Consider the following 15,025-nt stretch of genomic DNA (forward strand, 5'->3'; position numbering starts at 1 on the left):
TTATTCATTACAAAGATTTACAGCAATATAAAGAAAGAGGGGGGAACTGCAAAGAAATTTGAAAATAGTTTGTCAGCATATTTGGCACCTGCGGGGACCAGTAATGGATTTGGCACTTGGGGGCGGACGGGGGGATACCACAGAAAATAATATTGCTGATCTCGAGCTATTCCTTTTAAAGAAAAATAAGAGGCAGTTAATTTTGCTTTTGGAAGGCGTCATGCTACTTTAATCGACTTTCCTACGAGATGTATTTCTGTTCTTTTGAAGGGAAAACTGAGCTATTCCTTAGCTGTGTTAGCCCAGGGCACCGCGTAATTATTTCATGCGAGGAATTGGAGAGAAAGTGAGAAACCCATTACTCGCTGCTACAGCTACGGACCACTTATATTTCCAGAGGCATTTAGGAAGAGTGTACCTGGGGAGGGGCACGAGGAAGAGGGAGCAAAGTGCGGGCAAGGGGGTAAAGAAATTTAAACAGGATTTAAGTTTTGTAACTTCACAATGAAAACAAAACAAAAAATCCAAACAAATAATAAATAAACAGAACCAAAGAAAAGTAGTCTGTTACAATAAATTAAATACTATGTACAGGCATTTCACAGGCTCTTTTCCCCACTATTACTGTTTCCCCTAGAATCCATCCGTGGTAAAAGGAAGGAAGCGCTGTACGGTTTGAGAGTCTAAGCATCCTACTGATCAGTGGGTTTCGGATCGGCAGTGCCCCCTACGCCCCCGGGGCGCCGCCGGGCCGGGCCGGGCCGGGCGGGGAGCGGGGCGGGGGGGGCGGCGGCGGCCGCGGCTCAGCCTGCCTGCCTGCCTCCCTGCCGGGCCGGGCCGGGCCGGGGCACGGATGGGGCATCAGGGGCGGGGGTCAGTGCGCTAACGCAGAGGAGTTATTGTGCAAAAGGACGGCGGGCCGGCGGCCGCGCCTAGCTGTGCGAGTAGAAGCCGTAGTAGCCGATGTCCTTGGCGCAGGTCTTTTCGCAGTCCCGCTGGGTAAGCACCTCGCTCTTGAGGGGCGAGGAGCTCTCGGACACCGGGGTGTCCGAGGGGGAGATCCGCCTCCTTTTGGCCTGCTCGTAAATCCCAGAATCAGAGGAGTCGATGGATTTAATGGACGACGGCGTCTCGATCCAGCTGGAGTCGGACAAATCTTTGGGCTTGGAGTCCTCGGCGCCCGGCAAAGGGGACCGCTCGGGGGCCAGGCTCTCCGCCTCCTCCCCCAGGTAGGGATTGCCGGCGGCCATGCGCGCCGCCGCCGCGCTGTTGGGCCAGCAGGAGAGCACGGAGCCCGACTTGCTGCAGTACTGCGGGGGGCTGCGGGCCCCCCAGCCCGAGGGGTCGGCATAGTAGCCCAGCGGCCGCCCGGCGCAGCCGGCCGCCTGCAGCGGCAGCGCCTTGACTCCCGCGGCCGCGTAGGACAGCAGCGTGGCCGCGTTGCCGGCGAAGTCGGTGGCCGTGTCGTAGGCGGAGGCGGCGAAGTCGAGGCGGTTGTTGGCGGGGGCGACGAACCAGCGCTGCGGCGAGGGGGCCCCCGGGTCCTCGGCTTGCTGTGGGGAGAGCAGCCCGTTGGTGTGGGGCACGCTGCGGTCGGCGCCGGGCCCCGGGCCGGCTCCTGCCCCGGGGTGGAAGCGGGACTTGGCGTAGTTACTCACGAACTGGTCCTGGAGGAAGGAGCCGGCCATGGCGTAGCGGGCCCCGGGCACGATCTGCGAGCGGGGCGAGTCGTTGGGGGAAGGCGTCAGCCGGTCCATGTCGCAGCCCGTGTAGATCCTGCCCAAGAGAAGGGGAGAGAGCTGGGTGTCCGCCGCAGCCCGGCGCCCTCCTCGGCGCGGCACCCGGCCGGCCGCAGCCCTCGGGGGACGGACGGGAAGGGACGGCGCCGTCCCAGCGCGCTCCTGCCCGACCCGGGAGCCTGCGCTCCTCTCCGGGCTTTGCCTCTGGCACCAGTAGCGCCTATGGCCTTTAACGGGGAAGAGGAAAGAAAGACGGGGGGAAGCACGAAGAGCAAATCATTCGTAACCTGTTGGCCATTTCTTGACGGGGCCGAGATCCCTCTCTCGGGTCCGAACCCGCATCCCAACGGCGTGAAATCCCGCGCGGTGACACATTGACCGGTCCCGCCACATGCGCAACAGGCAGCCCGGTCATTTGCCGCGAACAGCATGAGTGGCAGACTACGGAATTCTATCGGCTGTTTAACACTTATTATTGGGAGTCGCAGACGAACCATCAACATTTTACCCAGTTTAAATTAAGCTAATCTTTAAACACCTACTGTAGGAAATGTAAAGCCAGACACTTCCAGTGTTCCCTGCATGGCCTATATATAATTCTCCCATGCTGGGCTGCAATTTGCGATTATAAAAACTTTAATGGATGAATAACTACTATCTGTATTTACTTCAGGCTAAAACTGTGCTTTAATTAACCCTCCACGCCTCCTGGAATTTCTTATCCAAAATAAACTTGGCCCTTAAACAAATTCAACGTGCTAGACAACATTGAAGCTTCCCCCTCCCCCCGTCTCCTTTCAAGTGACTCCCTATAAAGTTTTTTTCCTATTAAAAAGAGAAAAGCACTTGTGGCTGGGGGCGAAGGCCGCGCAGCCTTTCCAAAGGCTGCACATACTCCTCGCAGAGGTCCCGGAGAGGGGGCAGGCCCGGCTGCCGCCCTCCGTGGCACCAGGGACAGGCCGGCTCCCCTCCACAGCCGCCGCGACCCCCGCCCGTGGAAGACAGCGGCCGCAGCACAAGCTGCCCCCTGAGGAGAGTTAGAGCTCGGCCTCGGGCCCCTCTCTCACTAGTTCAGCTCTCGGCGTCGTTTCCACGCTTGTCCTGAAATCCTGCTGCTGGTGGGTGCTAGACTACGGTCCAGCAGAGAGAGGTTGAAGAAGGCGCTGAAGACACGCGCTGAGGCGCTCCAAGGGAGGCCGCTTCCCGCCGCAGTTTAGAAAGGAAAAAGGCTTCCCTTCTCAAAGCCGGGGTCCTGTCCCGCAGACCTGGAGCTTGCAGCGGGGCAGGTCAGTTCCAAAACCGCCCGCCCCCTCGGGCGTGTGAGCCGCCCTGCGCCCTCCACCTCCAGCTTACCCCGAGGCAGGGGAAGCCTTCCGGCAGGCCTGCTAGGCCAGGATATCCCCATTCGAGACCCGAGGGCCGGGAAAGGCGGCGGCGGGGGTCGGGGGTTGACGCCCTCCCGGAGCCTCACTCGGAGCGGCACCAGCCGCATCTGCCGCAGAGGGCATGGCTGGTGGGTCAAACCGTGGGAACGCCTCACAGGCGGACGGGCAGAAGCAGTACAGGGACAAACAACGATTAAAACTTCTGAGGCTTTAGCTCCACCCAGAAGGGAGAGGAGGGCGAAAAAAAAATCCAACCCCGGAGAAGAACAAAACGACATGAAGACATTTCCCTCTGGACACCGGCTCTGCGGCCCCCGGGATGATGCAGACCCGGCGGGTTGCCGGGGACTGAGCCCGTGATGCTCGGGTGCTTTTTTCGGAGCCCTTGTGCGCAAGTGAAACGGAAACTTGGAAAGAGGCGCCAAGATACGTGCCAGGAAAAACCAACAACAAAACCGCCGCAAGTGCCAAAGCGAGATGCGGACTCAGGTGCGGGCAGCGCGGCCCCAGGCGTGGAGGCGGCCGCAGGGCTGAGTGGGGCCCCGCCGCAGGGACAGCCCCTGCGCGGGAGCGGGCGGGTGCCTTGCTCCCGGAGGGCTCTGGAAAAGCCTGACATTACACATCTCGGTGTGAAATTAAGCCAGCCCGCATCCTAAAGCTTCCCCCTTTGACATGTGTGAGCAGCCGGTAGAAGGGTAATAAAAATCAGGTTTACTTACGTGTCATAATTGTCTCGGAATCCTTTTGCGAAAGGGTTGTGATCTATTTTCAGCTGTGTGATCTAGAGAAAGAGAGGAACAGAACTGACGTTGTGAAAGCCTGAAAAATATACCCTGCTGCAGCCAACACGTTTTTAAAGGACTAAGGTTTACTCTAATCAATCAAATTGCTTTTAAACCGTGAAAAATAAAGATCTGGCGTGCTTATAGACATCACAGTCTAATTTTAAGATTTGCCTTATTGTAAAAAGTACGATAAAATTTAGTATTTAACCCCATGTTTTAAGACGTGTCAGAATTCCTACTGCAGGCGTATGAAGATATTGAAATCCAGAAATGAGGCAAAACGTACGACAGAACGGTATCTAAGAGTTTGCATTTGCATGGAGAAAAATAATTAAGGCGCGAATGTGGACTGAACATATGTCATTTGAAAAGGGGGCACCAGTCTGTAGCAAAGACAGACCACTCCGAAACACATCCAAGGCATTAACGAGCTTTTAATTTGAGGAAGTTTCTCTGTCACCCCCGGCGCAATCAATGAGGATGTTAATTGATCCTTGCAGACTTAAAGCTTAAGCTAACAGCTTAACAGCTAACTGAGCTGTTTCCGACTGGGAGATAAACGCGAAGCAGCGCCCAGCCCCGGGCGGAGGGGCAGGATCGCGCCCGGCCTGGAGGGGAGGGCGATGCCGCTGCGGGAGGGGGCTCCCGGGCTGAAGACGGCGCGAGCGGCTATGGCCGTGCTTGGAACTGGTCAGGGCGGAATGGCATAAAGGGAGAGACAGGGAGGCTCATCTCGCGGCGCCGGAGACCCGGGGGAGAGCGCGCAGCCTCCGGGCCGGCCCTGGCGGGGTGTCCTGCGGGGAGCGCGGCGACCGCGAGCGGAATAAACCAGGGAGCTCTTTACATCGGTGTTTTGGTAGGCGGTGACTGCTATGAACTGGGTCTCAGGGAAGGTGAAGGTCTGCACTCTGCCCGGCTGGTTGGTATCCTCTGTCCCATCTTCGTTCACCTCCACCACATGCAAGCGGGGCTGGTACTTGTGGAGGGACTGCAAAACCACCATCTGTCAGGCATGGCAAAAGGAGGGAGGGGGCCGCGGGAAAAAAAAAAAAAAAAAAAGGGAAGAAGAAATTAGAGAGAGAACGACGAGGAGAACGATGTCCGCTGGCCGCCGCCTCCCTGGGACGGCTGCGGGCTCCTCCGGCCGCACCGGGCAGCGGTGCCACCTTGGGCGACGCGCTCGGGGGCGTCGAGGCCCATGGCAAAAAGACGGGAGGACTTTCTCACCACCACCCCCCCTTTTATTTTCACCTAACGACACAATCTAAAAAAATACACGTCCTTTCCGAAACGGCAGGATTTTGCCTGAAGCAATAAAAATAATTCTAGCAGAGCGCCTGCGTTCCCCCACTGACCTGTCCGTTGTTGTTTGATGCTCCTTTATTGTTTGTAAGTTTTAGTTTCCCAAAGGAGATTTCCTGGCGCATCCAGTGGGCTCCCGTGTTGGGGGAGTCGGGGTGCATGTAAACCCGGTTTCCTAAGCAAAACAGCCAAAAACACAACCACATCACAGTTCTCGCGTATACCTCGGGTTCTGCCCCTGAAGCAGCACACGAGGGCGAAGGACCCCGTTAGGTTACCAATATTTTACTGCCAAAACTGCCTTAATTTTAACCGAAAAGGATTAAAACAGCTCTTTCCGAACACATTTTACTTTCTCCTCCACCCTCCGTATAAAAAAAAAAAAAAAAGAAAAACAAAAAAGAAAAAGGCATCGTTGGCTCATTCGCGTTTAAGAATTCGCCAGAGCCAGTTCACGAAGGCATTAATTAATCATTCTCACCTACTATGTGTCGGAAAAAGTGTTAATTGGAGAAACTTGCCTTGTACATTGGTGTCCGCCTTGCCGCAAGGAACCCATTTGCCTCCCTGAAATCTCCAGTGGTTGGGATCCGCCAAAATTACATCCACAAAAATATTGTAGTGAGCCGTGGGGTCGAGACCAGAAATATTAAAGCTTAGGAAAGGGAACATGCGCCTATAAGAAAAAAAAAAAAAAAAAAAAAAAGGAAAAGAAAAACGAAAGGGAAGAAGGAAAGCAAACCAGCGACAGGCACACGCGAAGGAACCAGCCGTTGTGCTTTATCCTCACGACTGCCGGTATTGACCGGAAAATAAAAATCAAGAGAAATCCCCTCCCCGGAGAGTCGAGCTTTCCGCGGGGAAGGGATGAGGGCAGCGGGCGCGGGAACTTGGAGGGAGGCAAGGAATGGTGCCCCGGTGGGAACCGGCACCGACGCTCCCGACGACCAGGACAGGGACCCCGGTGACGGGCGGACGGCTCCGCCGGGGCGGCGGAGGCTCCGGGCGGCTCCCGCTGCGGAGCCCGCGGCTCAGCCCCGACACCCAGCGAGGGTCCGCGCGGTGGCTTACCTTCCCTGCTTCGTGATGATCATCTCCGTCTGGTGCCGGTGAAATTTCAGCCAGAGTGGCCTGTTGCACAGGTAGACCTGAGCCTTGCCAGGAACCAGCCCCGGCTGGGTGGAGGAGAACTGGTAGAAAGGTGCCCCTTGGTAGGAATGGCCATACTGCTGGGGGTACGGGTAGCCCGCCGTGGGGTAGCCTTGCGGAGAAGAGTTGGACAGGAGGCTGTTATAAGCTCCGTTGGTGATCACAGGATGGTGAGCCATGTAGCGGCTGGGGCTGGCGATGGAGAAGGCTGGGTGAGCAGGTCCATGCTGGCTGGGATAAGGGAACATGGTACTAGGAGCAGAGGCAGCAGACTGGGGCTGGCTGGACTGAGAGAGCAGATAGCGATCTGCAGCAGATCCATCGAAACTGTGACGAAGCTCAGAGACCCCGTCCAAGACGGGAGAGAGTTTATTTCTCTGGACGTCCCCTGGTGTGTCCTTGGAGTCAGGAAAATTGTCTGTATCTGACTGATTCGTCATCCCCCTGGTAATTTTTTTCAAAGGTGAACTTCTCTCCAGGTTGTCAGTGGTCGAGATAATGGGATGATCATGCAAGGCAAGCTCAGATCCGCCTGCATGTGGGTAACTGCTGCTCACATTGAGAAATTTCTTGGAGAGCATGATAGAGGGAGAAAGACAATGCTCCAGCTGCATAGCTCTAGCACCACAGTAATAACCCTTCAGTCCCTGGATCTGAAAGGGCTCCTTAGTATCAGAAGCTAGACATCCTGGGACCCTCACTAGGCAGAAAGCACTTCATCCACCAAATGCTTCCCAAACGTTTGATTTACTTTTTTTTTTTTTTTTTTTTTTTTTTTTTTTTTTTTTTTCCTTCCTCCCTTCCCAGGGAGAAGAGATTGGCCAATTGACACTATGCAGCAATCAGGAAAGACTCACTTTTGATCTTGCTGCTTGTGGAGAGGATGAAACGGCTTCTGCCATTGGTTAACCGCTGACAGTAATTTAATTAGATAGACATTAATTAGGATAATCACCTGGCTCCTGGTCGCGATGATCATGGCAAATTGAAGGAGATGATTTTATTGTGAGATAGAAGGAAGGGAAAGGGGGAAGGGAAGAGTGTGTTTGCTGTGAGAGCTCATTATTATGTGACCTTTCCAGCTTTTTTTTTTTTGACTACGGCTGGAAAATAAATCCAAACCCTACGATTCCCCAAATATTGCGCGCGTGTCCTCTACCTTTGTGCGTCAGGATGGAGAGCGGGTCCTGGGGGCTTCGGGGACCGGTTACGAGGGGAGCGCCGGGCTGGGCAGCCGCTGCCCTCAGCTCACTCCCGCGGTTTGTCCCCAGCGGGGCGCAGCCCTTCTCCCCCACCTCTTCTGAGCGACCCCCGGCACAACGCCCCCACCCTTCCCACCCGCGCCTGCTTTGCGGGGGAAAATACACCCTCCATCCCCGCTGACAGCGGCCGCGTATCATCTCTTTTAACTTCTGAAATAATCATAAGCCCCGCAGCCGAAGTGCCCTAATGTATTTGCTGCGATGTTTACGGGTTCTTTAGTAAATAAATATTTTATCTGGGAGCCGTAATGCCGGAGATTATCAGCAAAACAGCGTGGAAGGCGTCCACCTCCCATCCTGCTCCGGATTTCTTTCCACCCGGTGCCTGCTTTCCCCTCCGTGCTCGGTCCCGCGGACAGCCCTAGATTTTTGGTAGCACCCTTGCCATGAGCCGCGGCCCCGGCCCGGCTCGGTCGGCAGGTTCGGGCGTAGCGGAGAAGCCCAAACCACGGGGGTGCTGCGGAAGGAGCCGCCGGCCCCCTCTGCCCAGGGGTGTCTCGGCAGAGCCGCGGTCGCAGCCGAACCCAGGGGAGAGCGGCGGCCGCGGCCCCGGTGACACCCGGGCGGGGCGGGCAAGGCCCGGGCACCTTCGGAGGGCTGCGGAGACCCCCAGTTAGAGGAGGGACCGGCCCGTGGGTCCCGCGGTGTTCCCGGTAGAGCCTCGGGCTACTGAAAGCGGGACCATCCAAGGCGTGAAGATGCGCCTGAGTTCAGGGGACCCGCTCGCCACCCCTCCTCTGCCAAGCACCAGTCTCAATTTCCCTTCCTAGAAAACCTTGAGAGTTTTTAAAAGCACAAGTTTTGTTTTTTCTTGTTTTGTTGATTTTTTTTTTTTTTTGGGGGGGGGTGTTGGATTTTGGGTTTTATTTTTACCCAGGGAGGAGCTCTCCTCTCCTCTTCCATTTTTCTCAGTATTGTCCCCTTAGCGGTTTGGACCTCAGGTATTTTACAGACCACATCTCTTCCCAAGTGACATCAGCAGCCGGCTTCAAATTCAACTGACAACTAATGCGATCTGAACCATCACATAATAAGACCAAACAATCGTACAATTGCCTGAAGCCAGGCTGAAACTTTTGCAAACTCAAATCCAGAGAAGACTAGAACCAGGATGACTTGTCAGAATGTGTATTTCAATGCTCTCATCTCGTGGTCATTTACTTTGCTTAACCGTGAGCTACTTCAGTTATTTAGTGTTTCATAAATGCCAACATACACACTCTCTCTGCAAGGAAATGATTCTAATAAGATAAATTATGAAGCAAAAAGCAAGCAGTTCACTGTTCCAGTCACAGTCGGGTGGTACAGTGCATGCAACTTTCCATACACTACCTTCTTTCAGTGCTAAGAAAATAGTTTTATTATTATCAGTTCTAACTAATGTTTCTGACACTTGTTTCACCATCGTGCTCACCCTTCCCTTTCCCTGCTTGAACCAACAGAAAGGTAATGGACTTATACAGGCAGGAGATGGATCAAAACACAGATAAACCCTCGGAAACGCTGCCCTGAATTACAGAGCTACACCCATATAGATGCAGAGCTGCAATGAATTCAGTGGTATGCTGCCAATCACATGGAAGTGCTAATATATGCCAAAAATCTTCAGAGCACAACTCCTAAACTGGTATAATAGGGGGATATGCAATGGCAGGTGGTGTTACAGAATCGTCATAGAATGTAGAGAGGTTTGCTAATACAATATGCCCGTCCTTCGCGTTGACAGGTGACAAGGGGTCAAGCTGCTAATGAAGGTCTGCTCCATTGCGGCTGGAGGCTCAGAAGGAGGCTGCTTGAAAACCTCTTTCTTCCTCCAAGATGGTATATGGGCTGCTGCTTTTCAGGTTACCGCATACACACACTCTTCCAAATCCTTTGTGTAGCTCTAAAGCACTGGACAAATATAAGGAAAGATGCCCCAAAAAACTACCTTTTTATTATTCATGAAACATCTTGGTAAATGGAAAATTGTGCCTCCAAGTCAAACTGAGGAGCGAACAGAAAGCAGGGTACCACAGCACAAGCTTATACTACAGATCTGCATCTCCAACAGACTCCCTTCAGCTACCCTCTGCAAGATGTACATTTGTCAAAATTAATTTAGAATATGCAAGACTCACTGGTTTGTCTCCCTGCTTACACCAGCCTCTCACGCATGTATACACTGCAGCACTGCGCTAGCTTCTCTTCTGCTCTGCAGTGCCATGTTACCCACGACCTGCCAAACTCTGTCTCCCTCGTGGTGTTACACGTGCGCGTGGGAGTAGAGAGCGGCAAGGATGCAGAGCCCCACTGGCAGAGGAGCCCCAGGGCAGGTCCCCCAATCAGCTCCTGCCCCATCTCACCCCGGGGTGCCCATATCCCACAACAGCAAGGCCCAAATACAGCCTTCCTCAAGGACACGCAGGTTTTCAGTGTAAATCGCCAGAAAGTACTTCAATTTAACTACACTCAGGCAAATGTGGTTTGGTATGTCTCCATTTTCCCAGCCTGATATTCCACTGCCTACTGTGGGGGCAGAGGGAAGGCCATAAGGAGGGCAGCTGCAAAAATCTGCATGTTTCCCTCTGAAGTAAGTGCATGCTAAATATACTTTGAGAGAGAGTTATTCTAAAATAGTAAATTAAAAGGCCTAAATAAGAAATTCCAAACAAAAGAAAAATCTTTGAATGGTAAAGAGTAAGTAAATAGAAAAATATTGGGCATAAACCAGAAAATAAGACAATTTTAGGGTTATTCCTTTAGTATGCAAACAAGAAGTCAAATTTTTAAAAAATCATCTTCAACAAGAGATGTATCTAGTTTTAAAATATTTGCTTGCTACTATTATTGTCATTTATTGAAAAAAAAACCAACAGTAAACAGAAAAATAAAACTTCTGCCCAGACACAAGAATCAAATCAGTCTAAGTACCATCCACTAGTTGAAAAAAACCCCCACCCCAACAAAAAATTCCAAATTTGGGCAGCCCCCTGCCCAAAACCCAGAGCCACTCCCTAAACCCAGTTATTTGGCTTTGTCTGCTTCAAACCAAGCAGCCAACCCACCTGCCCTCCTGTGTTTCCCTCCCCAGTCAGTGGAAATGTCATATTCTAGTTGGGACTCTTTCCATATATTTATATATATGGACATCTCGTGTATGTTCTCTTTCACGGGAGTTCATGTAACCTAAAACAGCCTCTACCACTTTAATGTTTATTCTCAGAATACTGCTATTTATGACACCACTTGTGAGAGTTGTGTGATTCAGTTATCAGCAACTGAATTATTTTTTTTAAGGTCAGTTGTCTTCTGTAGATATTAGGGTTTGAATAATATTCAAAGGGAGCTGACGGGAATTTTCAGCATTTTGGGTTTTATACATCCTCAGAATTAAGCACTACTACAATTTTTGTGGTTTATTTTATTTTTTTTTAAATCTCCATGAGAGTATCTGGTAATCAATGGGAGCCAAATTCCATTAGAGAATTTTTGCTGTCCTAGTAATTAATATCTCAGTAGTTTTACAGTGGGTAGAAACAAGTCTTTAATAATACTTTTTCTACTCTCTTATTTCCTTTTTCAAAAATGATTGCCCAGAACTTAAAACAGGTTTGTAAATGTATTTTTATTAAGTTGCAACAATCAAAATATATATGTATTACTGATTTTCCCCCCAAATATTAAATGAAAATGTAATACATTTTTGCCCACGTGTTCTTGAATACTTTGTAATCTGTGAGGACCCTGACATAAAGAAATTGAAGCAAATGCACAATTAGAGACTGAAAGGTGTTATAGTGATGCGCTTACATTGCAAAAGTCAGATGTCTCTGTTTAATCAAATAGAGCCTCAACAGTCTCTGTCTTGTGAGTATTAGAAACAATAAACAAATATACACAGAAAGCATCACAAACGGTAAATTGGTTATTTAAATACAACTGTATCCAACATAGCAGCTAAACACTGGACAATGTTTGAGGTCATCAGCACGTCCACATGCTCTTCTAAATGACGTTTGGGGTCCTGAAATACAAAGGATGCCATGAGAGGAATGACTGAAACACATCTCTGAAGAATTTCATGTATTTCAGGACTACTTAAGATGTCCATGAGTTAATGAACACAGGCCAGTAATGCTCCTACATTTTCCATTCTAGCAAGATCTACCAAATGACTGAATTTCCGTGAAGAAGATTTTATTTGTCCATACTAACAGTTAAGTTGAGGATAGGTTTAGGAAGTAAATTTCTATCCAGCAACTGAAGAGTAACCATGACAGCTGTGAGTTTTAAGGACAACACACAATATGTGAAATTTACTATACATCTCACTAAGGCCAATATTTTAATCTTGGTTCTGGTACATTGCAATTTGTTTTCAGATCTTTGCACAAATGTGTGTTCTAATCCTGTAAAGCCTCAAGCATCATCTAACACAGTCTTTGAATAGTTGTGTTGACTGCAAGAAAATTAGCATATCTATACCCACAAAACATGTACAATGCTCTGTTCAAATGTTCTGAGAAATTGAATGTTAAGCCTGAGCAGTTTTCTGAAAATACACATCCCCACACACCATTACTCAATTGATGTGGGCATTTGTGGGCATCTGCATAGAAAAATGAGATTATTCTGGTTGAAAATCATACTCATGCACTTCTTCAATTTCACAATCGATATTGAGTAATTAATCTCCAAATACTGCAAAAATATCAGGCACATTTAAAAAAATCTCTATAATTCATTATAGTATTATTGTAGCATTCTTTTGTGTAAAGAAATTAAAATATGGAAGACAATCATGCATGGGAATTAGAAGTTTTTTTAAAAAAGAATTACTGTCGAAATGTAATGAACCCATCTAAGTTTACATAGAAGTGTGCTAGAAAATCTGTGTGAGCTTTCCTTCTTAAGTAACTAATTTTCACAGATCACACCAATATTCTTTCTGTTCCTAATAAATCAAGCACCTAATAACATTATATCCCTATTGTGAGAGGCTCTTTGTTTACAAGGCTTTTTTATGTAAGTTCCATCAAAAACCCACTTGAAAATTACTTCACTGAACAATTTTTTAATTTAAAGAAAACTTCAAAATTTTAACAGGAAAAAATTTCTTTGCTTTTTGAAGAACTGTATCAAGACAGATTTTTTTCATGTGTGCGTAACAGCTAGTGAAGCTCAAGTTCTGTTTGAGATGACTTCATAACCCTTAAAATACAACCCTTCTTACATATTTTATATGTATATATTTATGTATGTGTAGGTGTGCATAAACTCCATTGTTCTGAATGCTACAGAAATACACGAGTGACTGAACAATAGTGCAGATGTGTTATGACATTGCTGCTAGAAGCTGACACATAAGAGCAATCCAGAATCCTTTAAATTCTTCTACTGCTACTAGCAATACAATAAATACTGGTTCTTTAAGGACACGCTAGATACTTTAAAAGCTATTTCTTGTTTCCATTGTCCTTCTTGAATTTGAACACAAGCTCTTACAAATCTGCTTTGCTCCCCTCTTGGTCACAAAAGCATATTTCTTCAATCTTTATGTTGAAATCAAATACAGAAATAGTTTTCTGTTGAGCTTTATCTATAAAGACATTATATCCTGACACTGTAAAGGGATGGAATGAATCGAGTGGGTGTTTTCAGTTTCAGCTATGGTCCTGAAGTGTTTTCCTCAAGCACCAACACAAAGGAACACAGCTTACTTGCCTGTGTGTGGATCAGAGCACAGCACTGACAGTGTGTTCGTGAACTGAGGACTGGGGTGAGCTGGCTCTTTAGCCACGATAATGTATAAATAACACTCCCACCTTTGTTTCCATGATTACTACTTTTTAAAAACCTCCACAGTTTGGGCTTCCCTGACACAGACTTGGATGTCTTTATGCCTCTCAGAAGAAGTTAAAACAAAAGAAGAAGAAAAAAGAAAACCCAAATCTCAACACTGCTCCTCAGCAGGTAATACAAACACATGTAGAACATGGGTTGCAGATATTCTGCTGGTTACCTATAGTCAAAAGCCCAGTTCCTTACCCAACCTTCAACAAAAATAAATTTATTACTTAAAGTGTTGAGAATATCATGCACGTAGAATTAAAATCACCTACGCACATGTAAAAAAAATTAGTATTTAGAATGAACGAAGCATATCATTCCACCTCACTCTAATTCATCACACCTCACCTGCTTGCCAACATTTTTTATTGCCAGCTGTTCAGGTGTCATCTTATCTTCTTCCTCAACAGCCTGTGAAAGAAACACAGAAAAGGTCAGTGTTTCAGATTTCATTTACTTTCTCCCCAAGCCACAGATTCTCAAAATACAATTCTCTTCCTCAAAAAAAAAAAAAAAAAAAAATCAAACAGCAACACATTTCAGAAAGTCAAAAGGAAAAGTACTTCAGCTTTTCAGCAGACGTGGTTTTAATTACCAAGTGTTAGTGCAAAAGATCAAGGCAAATATTCATGAATGGTTTTATTGTCAGATATTCACAAAACTGTTACTGAGCAAAAATCTGAAATGAGTAGTATCAAAAGTTAAAGATAGTTGAACATAGTTAAACCAGTAAAGCAGAACCAAAAGTGAACATAATAATGAATTTTGGTTTTAAGGACTTCTAAGAAGTGAAAAAACCCAGCACTCATCAAGAATGACTAACACGCTTACTGCTCCTAGAGTGCTCGTTGAGATCAAGTATTTCTAAGAAATATTTCTAAGTGCCAGTATTAAAACAGTAAAAGTAGCTGTGATTCCTCTTCCTTACACACCAATAACAAATTTCTTATCTAACAAGAACATTGAATTGGGCTCTGGAATGTGTTCTAAATATTTATTATTTATCTATCTACTGGACTGATATAGATAGATAACCTTTACTGTGCTATAGTGATCAAACAGTCCTTGACTGAAGGATTGAAAAATATGATTAACTGATTATTTTGATCTACAGGAATCTTATATTCTCTTCAGTAAGTAAAAATACAAAATTGATGTGATTACTCATATTTCAAAGCAAAATATGTACTTAAACACTTTGACAGCTTAGGGCAAAAAGTTGGGTGGCAAAGCTAATATAGGCAACGTCAGACAGAAATGATATGTAGTTGATTACTAAGAACCACAGTCATTCTGAATAAAATTTGCGATGATCAACTCCTTATGAAATGAAGTAAATAATTTTTTCACTTCATAAACACAGCTGCAGTTATACTATCATTATAGGATATGAATACCTTGTTGTAATTCTTAGCTAATTCTAACATCTCCTTCACTACTGTTTCATTGAGTTTGCAATGGTCACTGTAGTCCTGAAGTGTCAAACCTTCCATCCAACTCTTCTTATGCAAATTTAGCAACATCTGCAAAAGAAAACCGCTTTAGAGCATTCATCAGAAAATACTTTCACA

The 15,025-nt window shown here is 47.7% G+C and overlaps 2 protein-coding genes across 4 annotated transcripts in view; both read right to left on the reverse strand.

Moving 5' to 3' along the window:
* Positions 1-833: 833 nt before the first annotated feature.
* TBR1 (T-box brain transcription factor 1) lies at positions 834-7,079 on the reverse strand. 2 transcript variants are annotated; one of them, XM_064661073.1, is made up of 7 exons: positions 6,283-7,079; positions 5,733-5,887; positions 5,265-5,386; positions 4,754-4,912; positions 3,844-3,905; positions 1,659-1,776; positions 834-1,553 (listed from the first exon to the last, which is right to left on the reverse strand). In XM_064661073.1, exons 1-7 carry the CDS (start codon positions 6,972-6,974, stop codon positions 933-935), a joined length of 1,929 nt encoding a protein of 642 aa, XP_064517143.1. In that variant the 5' UTR covers positions 6,975-7,079; the 3' UTR covers positions 834-932. The 2 variants fall into 2 exon arrangements, with proteins under 2 accessions (XP_064517143.1, XP_064517142.1); XM_064661072.1 differs by having other exon boundaries at positions 834-1,776.
* Positions 7,080-11,210: 4,131 nt separating this feature from the next.
* PSMD14 (proteasome 26S subunit, non-ATPase 14) overlaps positions 11,211-15,025 on the reverse strand; it is a 46,423-nt gene continuing 42,608 nt past the window's right edge. For both annotated transcript variants that reach the window (XM_064661074.1, XM_064661075.1), the window contains exons 11-13: positions 14,852-14,977; positions 13,803-13,865; positions 11,211-11,628 (exon numbers count right to left, since the gene is read on the reverse strand). In XM_064661074.1, coding sequence (XP_064517144.1) covers positions 11,530-11,628; positions 13,803-13,865; positions 14,852-14,977 — 288 coding nt within the window. In that variant the 3' untranslated portion in view covers positions 11,211-11,529. The remainder of the gene's footprint in view (positions 11,629-13,802; positions 13,866-14,851; positions 14,978-15,025) is intronic.

The sequence above is a fragment of the Pseudopipra pipra genome, chromosome 7 (genome assembly GCF_036250125.1).
Source record: "Pseudopipra pipra isolate bDixPip1 chromosome 7, bDixPip1.hap1, whole genome shotgun sequence".
Classification (NCBI taxonomy): Eukaryota; Metazoa; Chordata; class Aves; order Passeriformes; family Pipridae; genus Pseudopipra; species Pseudopipra pipra.